Source organism: Bos taurus, chromosome 24, assembly GCF_002263795.3.
Source record: "Bos taurus isolate L1 Dominette 01449 registration number 42190680 breed Hereford chromosome 24, ARS-UCD2.0, whole genome shotgun sequence".
NCBI lineage: Eukaryota > Metazoa > Chordata > Mammalia > Artiodactyla > Bovidae > Bos > Bos taurus.
In genome coordinates this window covers 42,358,161-42,376,307 of record NC_037351.1, presented here as the reverse complement: position 1 = coordinate 42,376,307, position 18,147 = coordinate 42,358,161, and the positions used below count along the sequence as shown (strand labels likewise).

General features: G+C 41.7%; 1 protein-coding gene across 3 annotated transcripts in view; it reads left to right on the top strand.

Moving 5' to 3' along the window:
• The window catches only part of PIEZO2 (piezo type mechanosensitive ion channel component 2), a 252,900-nt gene that overhangs the window by 75,791 nt on the left and 158,962 nt on the right, over window positions 1–18,147 (top strand). For all 3 annotated transcript variants that reach the window (XM_003587787.6, XM_059881054.1, XM_059881053.1), the window contains exon 3: window positions 10,390–10,515. In XM_003587787.6, the coding sequence (XP_003587835.2) occupies window positions 10,390–10,515 (126 nt within the window). The remainder of the gene's footprint in view (window positions 1–10,389; window positions 10,516–18,147) is intronic.

Sequence of the window (18,147 nt, the reverse complement as noted above, 5' to 3'; positions counted from 1 at the left end):
CTGGACCTCTGGGGACGGAGAGTTAAGTTGTGCCCTTGGATGATGCTGGGTATTCAGGCTTTCTCACTAGTCATACCTACAATCTCTCTCCTCCCTAAGCTCCTTATAAACCATAAATGCTTTTCCAGCATCATTTTTGAAAACTGGGGAGCTGTAACCCAAACCCTTGTTTTAATCAGTGATTCCTACAGTGGCCTCCATGCTGACACTGAGCATGAAATGAAATGCTCCCCAGGAAGTCCACTTTGGTCTCCAGTGTCTGCCTCAAGGATGCCTGCACACAGCTTTTCATTTCTGTTCCATTTCTAACCTTAGAAATATTTATCTTGTGTGACTGACTGGTTATGTGTTTCTGGTGATCCTCTTCACATTTTACCTATGATCTCTACCTGTTTAGAGCCAAGAAAGTAGTTCTTACCATGTATTACTCTGTCGCCTGGAAGCCCCTGGCTCTTGGAACTTTCTGGAATTGGAAGACCCCCACAACCTCATGCCTTCCCACTTGCTTCTTGCCTCACAGATATTTGGCCGTGAGGTTCCTGCGAAGCTTTCCCTGTGCTGGAAAAAGTCCTTGCTTCTAGGATGCTCATGGTCTGTCTGAGGCCAATCAGTGTCTAGAATCAGAAGGCCCAGTGGCCCAGCATGCTGTGATTGTGGTGCCAGTCTCCTGTGGATATTCCTGACTGTAGGCCTGCAGCTGGTTCCTCCCTAGGGACTGTCTTCACCTGTAGGAAGCTGCAGGTAACATTAATCTGTAGGGACAGCCCACATCAAATTTCTGGTCGGCGATGGAGTGGGTGAGGTGCAAACACTTAGCCCTGTTGCCTCAGTCCTAGGTATCTGCGAAGGGCCATTCCCACTCCAGGCTTCCCAAGGACCAGCTGAGGGCCCCCTGGAGCTGCTTTCCAGGGCAGCATCTCCCCTGCCTCAGTCCTGCCCCTCGCTCCCCTGTCGTGTCCTTGCCTAGAGCTCTTCTCCCAGTAACTGTCTGCACAGCAGCCCCAACTCAGAGGCTGCCTCCTGGTAACCAGCCCAGGACAGCAGCTCACACTGTAAGATGCCAAGTGTTAGATACAGACACTATGCAATGTAGGGGTCAGAGGGAGGTCCTTGTGGTCAAGGTGGTAAGGAAAGATGTAGGAGCAATGAGACCTGGTCACAAGCGGTAAGTTTGGAAGCATGGGAGGAGTGGACACATGATACTGGAGGCTTCACATCCCTTTCCCTGGCCCCTCAGCCACCTCCCCCTGACCCTGCATACCCCAAGCACTGTTTTCTCTCTGATCATATCAGCTTTGGTGTGGGGAAACTTTTAGAAGAGGTTACAACACTTTAAAACTTATTAAGTAATAGTACATAAAGCCAGAGTAATAAATGATAGATCCAAATGGGAAGGGAGAGGGGAAAATATTGTTTTGGCTTCAATAATCTGCCAACAACAAAATTGGAAATAGAGATCTGAGCTTTTGCAAAGGAGGATTAAGGGGCGGGGCACGGGGGAATTCCAAGTCCCACTTGGAGACATGCCGTGGAAGATTCTGGTTCAGGCGGGAAGAATTCTGGGCGAATAAGCTCGTCGTTTATTCTTCCATAGCTTCTGCAGTGTTCCCAGAAAGCCTCTCTGACTCATTCTTTTTAGCAGAAAAGGGTTCTGAGCAGTGCTAGAATGATGGCCTCGCTGAGATTTCAAACAGCATATGTGGTCAATGTGTATTTCTTCTCTCCATTCATATTAGTTTTGTGCCAACGAAATGGCACAAAACTTCTTGTAAGTCAGATGTTGAGTGTTAGCACCTTCTTATACTTAGCCTTGAAGCCTGACCGTCCAGTTTGTTTTGAAGTTGCAGCACGCTCTTTCCAGCTAATGCATACTAAGTCAATTCAGTTGTGTCCGACTCTTTGTGACCCTATGGACCATAGCCCATTAGGCTCTTCTGTCCATGGGATTCTCCAGGAAAGAATATTGGAGATCCCCCTCCAGGGGATCTTCCTGACCCAGGGATTGAACCCACATCTTCTGTGCCTTCTACATTGGAGGCGGATTCTTTTACCACTGAGCCACTGGGAAGCCCATCTAATATGTATTTATATTCAATCTCATTTTGAAGAGAAAAAGAAAAAAAGTTTTATGTATCAACTTGCTTTTCACTTCTTCTGTCTGGAGCCTAAAATTATGGGCGATTCATAAAACAGAAATACTTGCTTTCCAAGTATGCTTTTCTAAATGTCATGTATATAGGCCACATGGTGCTTCTACTACGTCTTTCTAAATAAATTGTAGTCAGATAATAAAAGTATTTTGGGGAAGGCTAAAGGAGACTTTAAAACGTATTTTAAAAAAAACCTCTCAAAACTCTGTATTTATACAGAATTTTCATTTAACTCATTAACTTGGGGGCTTCCCTGGCAGCTCAGTTGGTAAAGAATCTGCCTGTAGTGCAGGAAACCTGGTTCATCTCCTGGGTTGGGATGATCCCTTGGAGAAGGAAATGGCAACCCACTTCAGTATTATTGCCTGGAAAATCCTATGCACAGAGGAGCCTGGCAGACTACAGTCCATGGGGTCACAAGAGTCAGACAAGACTTAGTGACTAAACCACTATCCACAAAACCATATCACTGAATTTTTTTGCTGTTTCATTCTTACTGCAAAGAAGATTGCACAAGGCTCAGAGCTCTTCTGGAAGAATTGCTCAAATAGGGGGATGCATTGCTTCTTAATAAGAAAATTTCCAGATTAGCTTACAACAATGGGAATCATAGATCTTTCATATTAAAAGTCACCTTTAACATCACTTGAAACCATAGATCAGAAGTGGTGACTATAGCAATAACCTCTGAATTCTTTCAAGAGTGTAATAAATGAGGTGCTAGATTTATATTTAAATGCCAGTTCTTGGATGGAATCTATGGAGTAACTGTTGTCTTTTTTAAAGCTCTATTTGAGGAAATACATTAAAAATAAACAAAATCAATCAATAAAACCTAAGTTAAAGTTGATTGGAAAAACTCTACTTTTTCCTCCTTGTTATTTATTCCTTCCATTAATGTTGAATTTCTTCTGCTTAATAACCAGAGAAAACAGTGTATAATTATGCAGGTTGGTGCCATGTCATGCTGGCCATGAATTGCCTATTTTGTGAATCTGCTATCTGAGTTACTTTGAGAAATCATTTTGTAGTATATATATATATATATATATATATATATATATATATATATATATTTTATTTCTTTTAAATATATACCCCATTTTCTTATGATTCTCATTATGAATGATTATTTATTAGGTGACATAGCTTTGGATAATTCATATTTCTTGTATAAATAAGAGTGCCTACTCAAAACACATGGGCAACATAACACCCTCAATTATTCCTGTGCACACAAAATACTTCGAAAACCAGAAAAACAGAGATCATTTCTAGAAATACCCTGAGTTAATTGGAGCATGGCTGTAATTGGGGTGTGTTTATGTGAGTGTGTGTATGTGTGTGTATAAGAGAACAAATATCTTTTTACCCTTTCCTGTTGCTCTTACTCATGACTGGAGTTCCACATTTCCCTTTCACTGCCCTTCAGCCTGAAGAAGCTACATTCGTGCTTCTTTTAGAGCAGACCTCCAGGTGACAAATACTCTCAGTTTTCCTTCATCTGAAAATGTCTTCATTTGCCCTCATTCCTGGAGGATGTTTTCACAGGGTATAGAATTCTGGGTTTGTAATTCTTTTCTTTCATAACTTTAAAGATGTCATTCCAGCTATCCTGGTCTTCATCATTTGTGATGAAAAGCACATAGTAATTCAAACTGCTGTCCCCCTGTGTATAATGTGACATTTTCTTCTCTCTGCTTTCAGAGTTTTTCTTTTCCTTGGGTTTCTAGCAGGTTGGTTATTCTGAGTCTGGCATGGTTTTTTCAAGTTCATCCTTTCTAGGATTTGCGGAGCTTGTTGAATGTGTAGATTATGTCTTCAAAAAATTGGGGGAACTTTTGACTATCATCCAGTCTTTTTTCTGCACGAGCCTCTCTTTCCTCCCCTTCAGTAAACCTAATGACAGAAGTGACTCAAACATGGACCTTTGATCCTTTGATCTGAGGCCTATGAATTCTTTTACTCTCTGATATTTACAGTGGATAATTTCTATTAATCTCTTCAAGTTACTGGCTTATTTCTTTATCATCTCTACTCTACTACTGAGTCCATCAAATGAATTTTAAATTTAAGATATTATATATTTTTTTCAATTCTAAATTTCTCCTTTTTTCTGTTTCTCTACTGAAAGCTTCCATCTTTCCATTCATTTCAAGATTGTTTACCTTGAGCTCATGGAGTGTAGTTGTAATGGATGTTTTAAAGTCATTTTCTAATAATTTAAACATCTGGATAATTTCAAGGTTGACTTTATTGTCTTTTCTCTTGAGGCTTGGTCAGATTTTCCTGGTGTTTTCTATGCCAAGTAATATGGGTTTATATCCTGGTCACTTTGAGTATTATGTTATGAATCATTGGGTCATCTTAAATCCTCTGGAGAAAGTTGGTTTTTTTTCCCCTTTGTTTCTCTGTTTCCAACAGGTAATCAGTCTGGTTGTTTCAGCTCACAAGCTTTGTCTCACTTTCTGTGACTGGTGGTTCCAATGTCAGTTCTCAAAACTTCTCTTTTCTATTTGGGCCTTCCCTGCACATGCACTCCTCAGGGGTCAGTCTGGGACCCATGTGGTTCTTTATATTGTAGTTCGGTTCTCAAAGCTCCTTTGGGTCTGTTGCACACATGTGTAGCTTGGGGGTGAGACCAGAACTTGTACTGGTTTATAACAGAATTAGAGGATTCCCATTTAGTCTTCAGCTCTTGAGACCCCTTTCCCCAGTTCCCCTGGTCAGAGAGATGGAATGGGGTGAGGGAGACTTGATGTCTTCAGGGCAGGAGCCAGTTTGAAATCAGGAGTCTTTGGGGCAGGATCAGGAGGGGAAAAAAGTGTTTTGAAAGAGTATATATTTGATGGCCTTATACTCCAATTAATTAATTTAGTCTTATTGTTAGTTTGGAAGAAGTTATAGGGTTGAAACAAGATAGATACAACAAAGTCCTACTCTGTAGCATAGGGAATTGTATTCAATATCTTGTAAAAACTTACAATGTAAAAGAACCTCAAAAAGAATATATTCAATGTAAAAATTAATTAACTAATTGATTAAATTTTCTATGTTTTAGAAGACAATCTTATATAGGCAAACATTCTTCAAAAGTAAAAAAGGAAGAAGTAATAGAGGGAACGAATAACAAAAAGCTATGACATACAGAAAAGCATAGCAAAATGACAGAAATGTATCCTTATCAGTAAGTATTTTAATATAATTGGATTAAACTCTGCAATGAAAGGTAAAGGTAGCAGAATAATATATAACCCAATTATGTATTGTCTGCAGAAGATTCACTTAAAATCCAAAGAAGAGTTGGTTGAAAGTGAAAGGATAGATGTCCTATACAAATAATAACCAAAAAAGTACTGAGGTGGCTACATTAATATTAGACAAAATATACATTGAGTCAAAAATATTTACAAAAGGACATTGTATATTGATAAAAAGTCAATTCAAGAACATGTAACAATTATAAACATTTACTCAACAAATAGCAGAGCCCAAAAATATATGCATTAAACAAATTGGCAGACTTAAAGGGAGAAATAGATAATCATACAGTAATAACTGGCTATTTCAATAGCCCACTTTCAATACTGGAGAGAACACCTAAATAGAAGAATGATGAAGAAAAAGAAGACTTGAACAATACTATAAACCAACTAGGCCTAACAGATAAATATGAAACCTTCCACTCAATACTAGGAGGATACATATTATTCTCAAGTTTATATGAAATATGCTCCAGGGTGGACCATATGTTAGATCATGAAAAAATTCTCACGAAATTTAAAAAGACTGCTGGAATGTGAAGTCAAGTGGGCCTTAGAAAGCATTCCTACAAACAAAGCTAGTGGAGGTGATGGAATTCCAGATGAGCTATTTCAAATCCTGAAAGATGATGCTGTGAAAGTGCTGCACTCAGTATGCCAGCAAATCTGGAAAACTCAGCAGTGGCCACAGGAATGGAAAAGGTCAGTTTTTATTCCAATCCAAAAGAAAGGCAATGCCAAAGAATGCTCAAACTACCACACAATTGCACTCATCTCACACACTAGTAAAGCTCAAAATTCTCCAAGCCAGGCTTCAGCAATACGTGAACCATGAACTTCCAGATGTTCAAGCTGGTTTTAGAAAAGGCAGAGAATCCAGAGATCAAATTGCCAACATCCGCTGGATCATTGAAAAAGAAAACATCTATTTCTGCTTATTGACTATGCCAAAGCCTTTGTGTGGATCACAATAAACTGTGGAAAATTCCGAAAGAGATGGGAATACCAGACCACCTGACCTGCCTCTTGAGAAACCTGTATGCAGGTCAGGAAGCAACAGTTAGAACTGGACATGGAACAACAGATTGGTTCCAAATAGGAAAAGGAGTACATCAAGGCTGTATATTGTCACCCTGCTTATTTAACTTATATGCAGAGTATATCATGAGAAACGCTGGGCTGGAAGAAGCACAAGCTGGAATCAAGATTGCCAGAAGAAATATCAATAACCTCAGATATGCAGATGACACCACCCTTATGGCAGAAAGTGAAGAGGAACTCAAAAGCCTCTTGATGAAAGTGAAAGAGGAGCGTGAAAAAGTTGACTTAAAGCTCAGCATTCAGAAAACTAAGATCATGGCATCTGGTCCCATCACTTTATGGGAAATAGATGGGGAAACAGTGGAACAGTGTCAGACTTTATTTTTTTGGGCTCCAAAATCACTGCAGATGGTGATTGCAGCCATGAAATTAAAAGATGCTTACTCCTTGGAAGAAAAGTTATGACCAAGCTAGATAGCATATTGAAAAGCAGAGACATTACTTTGCCAACAAAGGTCTGTCTAGTCAAGGCTATGGTTTTTCCAGTGGTCATGTATGGATGTGAGAGTTGGACTGTGAAGAAAGCTGAGCCCCGAAGAATTGATGCTTTTGAACTGTGGTGTTGGAGAAGATTCTTGAGAGTCCCCTGGACTGCAAGGAGATCCAAGCAGTCCATCCTAAAGGAGATCAGCCCTGGGTGTTCTTTGGAGCGAATGATGCTAAAGCTGAGACTCCAGTACTTTGGCCACCTCATGCGAAGAGTTGACTCATTGGAAAAGACCCTGATGCTGGGAGGGATTGGGGGCAGGAGGAAAAGGGGACGACAGAGGATGAGATGGCTGGATGGCATCACTGACTCGATGGACCTGAGACTGAGTAAACTCCTGGAGTTGGCGATGGACAGGGAGGCTTGGCGTGCTGCAGTTCTTGGGGTCACAAAGAGTTGGACACGACTGAGCGACTGAACTGAACTGAACTGAAAGCATACAAAGTGTTTTCTCAAAGTACAATGGAATGAAACTAAGAGATTAATAACAGAAGGAAAATTCACAGGTCTATGGAAAACAATGCATTCTTAAACACCAGCAAGTCCAGGAGATAACTACAAGGGAAATTTAAGATTATTTAAAGGATTTCTCCGGTGCTGCAGTGGTTAAGACTCTGTCTGCCAATGAAGAGGACGGGTTTGATCCCTGGTCAGGGACGATTCCACATACCATAGAACAATTAAGCCCGTGCACCACAGCTACTGAGCTTGAGCTCTAGAGCCTGTGAACCGCAACTACCAAGCCCATGTGCTGAAAACCATGCCTGTGCTCCGCAACAAGAGAAGCCACCACATTGAGAAACCCACGCACTGTGAAGAGTAGCCCCCCACTCACCGCAACTAGAGAAAGCCAACACAAAGCAATGAAGACTCAGCACAGCCTTAAATAAATAAATAAATAATTTTAAAATGGTTTAAAGAGAGAAATCTATGCATATATAAAAAAAGAATACTTAAAGGCAAATGGAAACAAAACATAATATGCTAAAACTTATTGGGTGCACAAAAGCAGTGTTCACGGGGGAATTTATAGCTGTAAATAACTGTATTAAAAAAAAAGAATAATCTTAAATCAATAACCTAGATTTACACCTTAAGGAGTGGAAAGGAGAAGGGCAAACTAAAACTCAAACCAGCAACAGGAAGGAAGAAATAAAGATGAGAGCAGAGCTAAATGAAACAGAGACTAGAAAAACCATAGTGAGAATCAGCAAAACCAAAAGTTGGTTCTTTGAGAAGTTCAACAGAACTGACAGACCCTTAACTAAACTTGAAAATCAAAAATGAGACAAACTGAAGCATTTTAGTTATATTTAAAACAGTTTAGACCTTTAAGCTTCAACTTCAAGGCCAATTATCTGTTCTTTTCAGGACTTACAACTGATTGAATGGGCCCACCCAGATTATCAACAAAAAATATGTAGTCAGTTCATTACAGACTTTAGCAGTATCTGTAAACTCACAGCGACATTTGATCAGTGTTAGATTATACTGACACCTTGACAAAGCCATTACAATATAGTTTTGTTTGCTAATTTACGCTGTATCTTGCTTTCTATTTGATTGTTGCCAACACAGAGGAGCTATACTTACTTTTGCAAGATGATGTTGCATCTGAATCATTGTTGTGTATTTTTTCTAATAATTGGTCTGTGGATTAAGTTTGACATCCTATATTGATGATAAGGTCATCTGCAAATGATTCCGTTTGATCACATTACTGGCAAATAATTCTGGTTATTACAACTCTTCTTTCTTTTTCTTATCTTACGACACTGGCCAGTATACCTAGTGATAGAAATGATGAGGGCCTCAGGCGTCCTTGGTGATTCTCTGATATTAATACAACTACGTCCACAATTCCACCAGAAACAAGATATTTGCTTTAGTTATGGTATAAATTCTTTATTATCTTAAGGCCATTTCCTTCTATTCCCAGTCTTCAGAGTATTATATTGTCATAAACAGATTTTGAACTTAATGAAATTATTCTATGTATCCATTAATAAAATCATCAAATCAGCATACCAGGGTATGACTTAACATTACAGATTTTGTTACTATTAAGCCACATTTGTTTTTCTGCAACAAAGCTTATTTTGATGTATTTTTTTAACTTCAGATTCCTTTCTACTGTCTATATATTTGCCTTGAACTTTACTTAAAAAATTTTTTTTACAGTAGGTCCTTTTTGGTTATCTCTGTACATGTTGATCCCAAACTCCTAACTATCTTGCCCCCCTACCCTGCTTCTCCCTGGTAACCGTAAATTCATTCTCTAAGTCTGTGAGTCTGTTTCTGTTTTGTAAATAAGTTCATTTGTATCATTTTTAAAATTTTAGGTTCCACATATAAGTAATGTCATATGATATTTGTCTTTGTCTGACTTAGTTCACTTAGTGTTGTATTTTACTTTGCTATTTCAGCTGGTGAGCAAATATTGTTTTCAAATAATTTGTGTCTATATTCATAAGTAAAATGGCCTTATAATTTCCTTCCCTTCTCTAGCCTTATCTAATTTTGAAATTAAACTTACTCTAAATTGTAAAATGTTTTAGGCAAATTTCCTTCTTTTTCTACTCTCTGGAACTACTTTTATAAGATAGGGATTATCTGTTCCTTCAAAGTTGGCAGACTCCCTTATGAAGCTTTCTGGACCAGAGGCTTTTTAGTGGTTCCATTTTGTGGTAACATATCCTATGATAAGGGCTTCCCAGGGGCGCAGTGATAAAGAATCCCCTTGCCAATGCCAGAGCTGCAGGAGATGAGGTTCAAATCCCTGGGTCGGGAAGATCCCCTGGAGTAGAAAACAGCAACCCACTTCAATATTCTTGCCAGGATAATCCCATGGACAGAGAAGCCTAGCAGGCTTCGGTCTGTGGGGTCACAAAGAGTCAGACACGACTGGGCACACAAACATGCAAGCAAGCATCCTGTGATAAACGCATTTTCAATCAGTGTTAATCATATAATTTTATAAAGGTAATAAGTTGCTTTTAGCTTTAAACTAATAATTAAGAGAGTCATTGTTACATTTCATATACGTTTGAGTCATTCTATGGAACAGATTGCTGTGCTGTGCTTAGTCACTGAGTTGTGTCTGACTCTGCTACCCCATGGCTTGCAGCCCGTCAGGCTCCTCTGTCCATGGGGATTCTCCAGGAAAGAACACTGGAGTGGGTTGCCATGCCCTTCTCCCGGGGGATCTTCCCAACCTAGGGCTCGAACCCAGGTCTCCCACATTTCAGGTGGATTCTTTACCGTCTGAGCCACCAGGGAAGCCCATAGAACAGATGATGTAGACACATCTCCTTTGTGAACTTGTGGGAAGGTCAGAATGAGTGTGGTCATTCTAGCTTCACTCACGTCTTCCTGCTCTCCTCCCCAGGACACACGGGACGGTTGTTAAAGTCTCTGTGCTTCACCAGTCTCTCCTTCCTGTTGCTGCACATCATTTTCCACATCACGTTGGCGAGTCTGGAGGCACAGCACCGCATCGCACCTGGTTACAACTGTGAGTATGATGGGGCCTTTTTATCATGCTGTGAACGTGCCTAACAAAGCTATGTGTTGTGACATTCATAGAAAATCTAGGCAACACATTAAAAAAAAAAACTGTGGCAGTTTTTGGCCATTTGTTGACCTCATGCATTATAAATATATACAAAGAAATTCGTGTGCCTTGACAATGGGGTAATGTGAACGCCTTAATTAATGCATCTTCAACACATATTAGCTACTAGACTCCAATCTGTATGTAACACACTATGGCTGGGTGTAGTCTAAAAAAAAAATCGAGATTTACACACAGACCCTAGAACTTTCATTACAGCTAGTGAGATAAGACAGGTACAGTATGTACCAGGGTAAATAAGAGTATAAAAGTTGAATAACATTATACAACAGTAACCTCAATCCATTTCTAAAGCATAATGTAAGATTTCACTCATCTTTATGGGGAAAAAGTAAACGACAGTTTCTTTTTCAAACTGGGATTACTTTTTGCTATTCATAATAAAATGATGTATCTTACGCACAAAACCTTATATTTTAAGGTTTTGATCTGAAAAAGTCAACACATATATGCTTTATCTAGGTAGTATCATCTTTCTAAAATTAATCTACTATCAGATAAATTCTACTCCTGTTTTTGTAGGAAGTGTGTTTGTCATTTGAAAAAAAAAAAACCAGAAGGATTTCAAAGAGATGGAATATAATCCATATGTTTTAAGTTAAACCTGAAGAAATCCTGAGATATTTGGAAAAGACTAAATTAATAGTTTTACGTTGTCAGTTTTTCACTGAGGAACTCGTTTGTGGGTCTGAAATTTCCTGATCTTTCATAAGTGCAACCACAAGTAAAAGAAGTAAACCAACCCTTCCCAGTAAAATAAAAAGAGATTAAAATTCTTCATGGATCAAAGAATGTTAGCATAAATGTAGTGAGAGATTCTTTAATAAAATCCAGAGTTATAGATTATTCAGTATCCCTCACTGCATAACTTTCAGAGAGCTAAACTTCACAGAGCTAAGTTAGTGTTCATTTTGGCCATTTTATTAAGTGCCCAGGTCCTTGGATAATAATGCCTATCAAAGTGATTTTTGGTTTAAGATCTATGAATTAAGATATGTTTTAAAAAAGACTTAGATAGAACTCGTATACCATAAAATTCACCCATTTAAGGAATGCAACTCAGTGGTTCTTAGGTTGTGTACCCATTACTACTCTCTAATTCCAGAAACCTCTCATCACCCCAAGAAGAAACCCTGCACCCATGAACACTATACATCCTTCTTTCCCTCTCCACGCATTCCTAGGCAACCCCTAATTTACCTTCTGACTCTGGTGGATTTACCTGCTCTGGGCATTTCATCCAAACAGAATTGCATGAGGTCTGTGTCTGACTTCTCTTACTCAGAGTAATGTTTTCAAGGTTCATCTACATTGTAGCCTATGTTAGGACTTCATTCCTTTTCATGGCTGAATAATATTCCATTGTTACAATGTGGTTTTAATGTCTGATGAAAGTCACATCATTATTAAAAACTTGATAAAATACAATGTTTAAATAATGGTACTTTAGTTATGTTATTAATATGATAGGAAGCATTTATTACACGTGGCCAGATTCAGGTCTTTTTGAACTTAGTAGAAGTGTTAGCAGTATTATTTTTTACTGTTCCTGAATCAAAAATCCTTTGGGTAGGTCTTAATCAGGCATTCCCAGAGCCAGAAGGAGGGATTTTTTAACTAAGTATTTTCTGAACAACTTGCTACCTTCCCGACAATAAAAGCTGAATTTGAAGCAAAAAAGGTAGGTGTGAGAGGAAGAACATGGAAAAATTATTTGATACATTGCATGCAGATGAGATTCCATAATCCAATTATATAATGCTATATATTCTGTATATATAATGTTTTGACATCAAAATTTTATTTTCTTTCTCTTGAGTAATATCTCATACTGTAGCAATGTAGAAAATAAAATATCTCTTTGTTTTAAAAAATGATATTTCATAAGTAATAAGTTATCTTTGTCACTGAAAGTATTTAATCACAAGATATATTACAACTGATCAGATTTTTCAAACTTGAGTTTACAAATATATAGCTTGCCTGTGTCTGCAAATACTGTTTGGTGCTGAGCGATGGTGTAGACAGAACTGTGCTGGAGGGTGTCTAGATTAGGATGTGAACACATAATTTCCTCTGATCCAAAGTCTAGGTCTTTCTATTTTTATTCAAAATAGTATTTGCAACAGTTCTACAAAGGTCAAAACAAAAATGAAATGTGAAATGCTAAGACTGTATTCCATTTTTCAGATTTACAAATGAATTTACTGTATGTGGAGGAGCCTCTCCCATAAGGTATAGATAGAGACAGAAAGACATACAGGCTTAAAGCACACACACACATCATACATCACGCACACACACACACAGATCACACACATAGAGATCAGACATCACACACACACACCGCGCATACACAGATCACACACACAGCACACCTCATGCACACACAACATACACATAGATCATACACACACATTACACACCCTACACACACATGTACCACATACACACACATCACACATCTCACATGCATACCACACACACAACAGACACATACACATCACACACGTCACACCCACATACCACATACACACATCACATGCCACACACAGATCACACACACATCACACACGTACACCACACATATACCACACACACACCACACATCATGCACACCTCACATATGTACACACACAGAAGCTTGTACATGTGTTTTCTCCGTCTTTCCAGGCCAGAGTCCACATTACTTAGACCCTTTGGATGGAACCTATGTTGGTGTCCTGGGCTGCCTTGCTCAGTGGTGAAAGTAGAGACCAGTCAGATCTGGCCTCTTGACATATGTCTTACTGGCCATTCCCTGCAGCACAGTCTTGGAGAGTCGACCTGCCTTTCCTAACCTCACAGCTGAATACATGGACTTCCAGACATCGTATATTCCTAGGGATCATTCTATTCACGCGCAGTGCTTTCTGCTGTTACTCTTCCCGGAGATGTGTCTTGGACATGTCCAAATCTATCACACTGTCCTTCTTTCCTTTTTGACGTCCCATATAAAAGCTCTATTCTCTTCCACCCAGGTCAATATAATAGAAATCTAACAGTAAACTTTATTCCTAACAAGTTAAATTCTACTTTGAAGCTTATTTCCACAAAAGTGGATGTTCCAATGTGAAGTTCCAGCATATTTGAGGAAGTCACCACAGAGACGGGAGATACAAAAGAATGAGTTAGAGGTGGGATGTGAGCCCCATGAGCACCTTGAGAGTGAATCTACAAAGAGAAATCACCAGTGTCTCCTAAAAACCAGCGATGCTGCAAAGCATCGGTGCAGCAGGTCTACAGAGGTTTTTTGTTCAGCTTCATGTGCAGTGTTTAAAAATCATACATTCTTGAAAAGGGATAAAAGAGGAGAGCAAACAAACTTCAGAGCTTTGCAAACTAGTTTAGTCCAAGGTTGACACAGACCAGGTTTTCAGCCTGGAGCATTTTTTAATGATCAAGTTATATAAACTCTTGAAAAACCCAGTCCCCGTGGTAATGGAAACACTGACTTTTCATTTGGGGCTGACTTCACCTTATTCGTGTTATTGTTTCTCTAGCATTTGCAGTTTCGATTACACCATCCGAGCTGTAAACACAAACTCCGCTGTTTTGATATCCCACATTTGACGTTCTGCCTTCTTTTGGCATCTGTAGATGTAAAGTAGCAAAACTTCAAATGAAAAGGCACAGAGTGCCTGTGCTGTCTGAATGCCTCCTCTGTGTGCCAGACTTTGTCAAATTAAAATGAAGGAACCCAGACACGTCCGGCTTCCCCATCTCACTCAAGTGGTCTTCAGACTCCAAACCACTGAGTGCTCATTTATACGTGTTTAATTTGGTGTTCCTAACGACTCCTCTCCCTGTCTAACACTCATATGCCCTCAACCTCGTTACGGCAAAAGCTCCCAGGATCCCCCAGGAATCTGAGCTGTGAGTCTGGTGACAACGGTAGCCTTTATAAATATCCAGCCATTGGAAGTTCTCTCCCCCAAGAGCCCTGTGAACAGCCACTGGCAGCAGTAAAGGTTGTTTCAGACCAGCCCAGTTAGTGCTTGGCGGCTGGCGGATTTGTTAAAGATGCCATTGTACAGAAGGGGGACCTGCTGCCCCGCCCCTCCCCCTTCACTTCCAGGTAAGTGAGGAAATCGTGGGGCGGGGGTGCGGGCGGCACCTCTGTAAATTCTCCTCAGACACGTGTTGTGCAGCTTACTAAAATATTTTCATTCCATCAAAACTGGACTGTTTCAGTCATGTCCTGCCAGAGCCTGTAGAAGCAGTCTGTCTGCCTCAGTGAGGGACCTGCAGGGGTGGGGAAGCCAGGGTTGGGGGGAGATGCAGGTCCCGTCTGGATGATGCAGGGGCTGTGCTGAAGCAGGCTGTTGCTTGAAAGAAATGTTTGCTGTCCGGACTGTGAAGGGAAGCTTTGCGGTGATGACGGCTACTCTGTATAGAGCCCCTCCTGTCACTGTATCCCTCTTCTAATTAATGCCTCCTTTATCCTTGTTACAAATGGGCTCCGGTGTCCTTTGCATAGGGCACTCCACGCACACGGTCCCATTCAATTTAGAGCTGACCTGACCATGCAGGCTGGGTTTCAGGAGGTGAGTGGCTGCCCTCTTCCAGGCTGGATCCATCTGGAGATGGGGACCCAGCTTGTTCTTGCACAGAGGCCAGTCTGATGGCCAAGTCTTGCCTCTGCAGAGCAGGGCCACCCGTGATCTCGCTTCTCCGGGGACTTGTAGCGCCCGGTCTACACGTGCGGCTGAGGTGGGACAAGGAGGGATGGAGGAGATGGGGAGGAGGGCGGCTTTGAGGATGGAGATGGAGAGCCCAGCTGAGAGGGTGAGTGAATGGGCGGAGCCACTGCCGTGTGAGCCAGGATCTTTTCTGATTTCTCTGTTCCTTCTTGTGGAGCCCCTTGTTTTTCACCAGCTTGGGATTAATTTCTCCACTGCACTTTCTGCATGCATGCAAGCTTAGTCACTCAGTCATGTCCAACTCTTTGCGACCCCATGGACTGTAGCCCATCAGGCCCTTCTGTCCATGGGATTCTCCAGGCAAGAATACTGGAGTGGGCTGCCATTCCCTTCTCCAGGGGATCTTGCCAACCCATGGATTGAACCCGGCTCTCCCACATTGGCAGGCGGATTCTTTACCATCTGAGCCACTGGGGAAGCCCATTGCACTTCCTAAGACTCTGGATTAGTGCAATTTCCAAGAGTTTAAGTAAGAGCTTCTGGTGTTCAGTCCACGGCTTTCTCTTCTTTGGAGATTTGTCCTTATAATGAATTGCATATTTTCTTTGCTTCATTCAGTTGCTGAGTTCATTGTTAAATCTGTTTTACCCTGAGGGTCAGACCCCTCGGATCAGCTACTTTCTTCTCCTGTGGAGGGAGGGGCACCTAGGATTCCAACTTTTCTCATCCCATGAGCTTGGAAGCCACTGACCAAGAGGTTATTCTAGGCCTCAGAGGTACTTTGTCCTGCTGCCCTTCGATCCTCAGAGCACAAGGGTCCTGATGCTGTGACCCAGCATCTGAAACCTTGGCAGGTAACGGGAACACCCAGGGCCAGTCATGGGACTGGAAGTTGGGCATCCCATCCTGATGACATGGGGTGAGCACGGAGTGTGGAGCATCCCCTCGGTGCCCTGCTTCCTGGAGCCCACGCTGGCTTGTCTCTGGAACCTCCATCCCCAGTTGGTGCTTCATAAGTCATGCTGGTCAGAGACGAAGCCTGAGGTTTACTGAGTCACCTGGCGGGTCCATCCTCCTAAAATTAAGTCCATTTCTTTATGTTCCTCTTTATGTCTTCACTGGACACAGTACTATGGAGGCAAGAGCTGATGCTTATGAAACAAGAGACAAAATACTCAAAAGGACACTGGCCTCCGTCCTCTGAGAGCCGTTTATGTATGTATGCTGCCTGCATCCTTGTGCTCCCTGACCGGGGGTCTCTGAAGGGTGGCGTCTGGTAGTGTCATCCTCCTCTTGGCCCTGTCACACTCCTCTCTGCCAGCGTCTGAAAGCAGAATCTGCCCAAAATACAACAATGAAAGCAAAAACCTGGACCAGGTTGTCAGCTCTCTCCTGGCCCTCTGCGCCAGGGTGAGGACCACTCTCTGATTTTCTCTTAAGGGAAGTAGTTTAAAAGCTTCTAGATTGTATGCGCACCTTCCGCTCGCATATATTATAAGAGGAATTAGCCTTAAGTGGTATTTCCCACAGCCCCTGGTAATGGAGGCAGATTGCTTTTTCAACTCACTGCACATGGACGAATGTGCCCACTGAGAGGAGTCTGACGTCCAGCAGCAGGGCAAAGGCCCCTCAGTCTGGGCCTGACCTGTGATCAGTAGACCTTGGTGGAGAGCATGCTGAAAGAGATCTCTGGTGACCTGATACAGATGAGTCCATGCTCCTAGAATGATGGACACAATTAGTTTTTACTGGCCAGAGCCAGCCCCAGGCGGGGGTGGTGAATAGGGGTGGGGAACGCAGTGGGGAAGAGAGACCCCATCAGGGTGAAAATCTCGCAGGCCAGGGCTGCTTGGTGTCCTGGTTCACTTGCAGTGAAGGCTGTTGAACTCTGTCTTCTTTTATCATTGATCAGCATTTCTTCCAGGACAATATCTCATTTTACAGGAGAAACATTTTTCATGAGAATTTGTATACTATCTACTATATGAGTGAACGTAGGACCTCAGGGGACTGTGGGGAAGTTGTTCTTGTCTGTGCCTGAGTTTCCTGGACTGTAAAGTGAAGGTGATGTGATCACCATCTCGCCGGGTGGCCGTGAGGTCCACAAACACGGGCCATGCACGGGGTACAGCACCTGCCCCATAGCAAGTGGTCGGTGACTATAAACTATTACTACTGCTGTTGTTAAAGTTTCTGTCATTATTAGAGGGGCAGAAATAACCCAGAACCAAATTGTACACAAATTATACACAGTCACGTGGGTGAAGCTTGGCGGAAAGGTGACAGAGATGAAATCGGATGACTTCGTTGTTTGGGGACCACTTTTCCACGGGTGGGTCCTCACCTTCTGGGCCTGTGAGTGCAGCTCCAGGGCAGGGACGCCCTCTCCCTGCCCAGCCCAACTCCCTGCCCTGGATGCACACTGTACATCTTACTCTGTAGTGGTTACCACCTCCCTTCTTTTTGGTTCATGAGGAAGTAGGAGAAAGACATGTCCACTTGAAGCCTTTTATTGCTCTCTAAAAACATCCATCAAAAAAAGTCACCTGGTGTAAAAAAAAACTCAGATTTCCATTTGGATTTGGGGACATTGGGAGTGTAAACATGAAAGACAGAGCTGGCCTTAGAAGCAGCGAGGAGGGGAGAGGATGCGGGGTGGGTGGGTGGGTAGGCCTGATTGATACCTGGGTGTTTGGGGAGAGAGGTCCGCAGTGAATGACACCCGGGCCAGTCTCCTCAGGCCCCTCTGCTCCCACCCACACCCTCCGAGCTGGCTGCAAGATCCGGGAAATTCAAGATGACTTGGGATCGATTGTGTTTGCTTGAATAA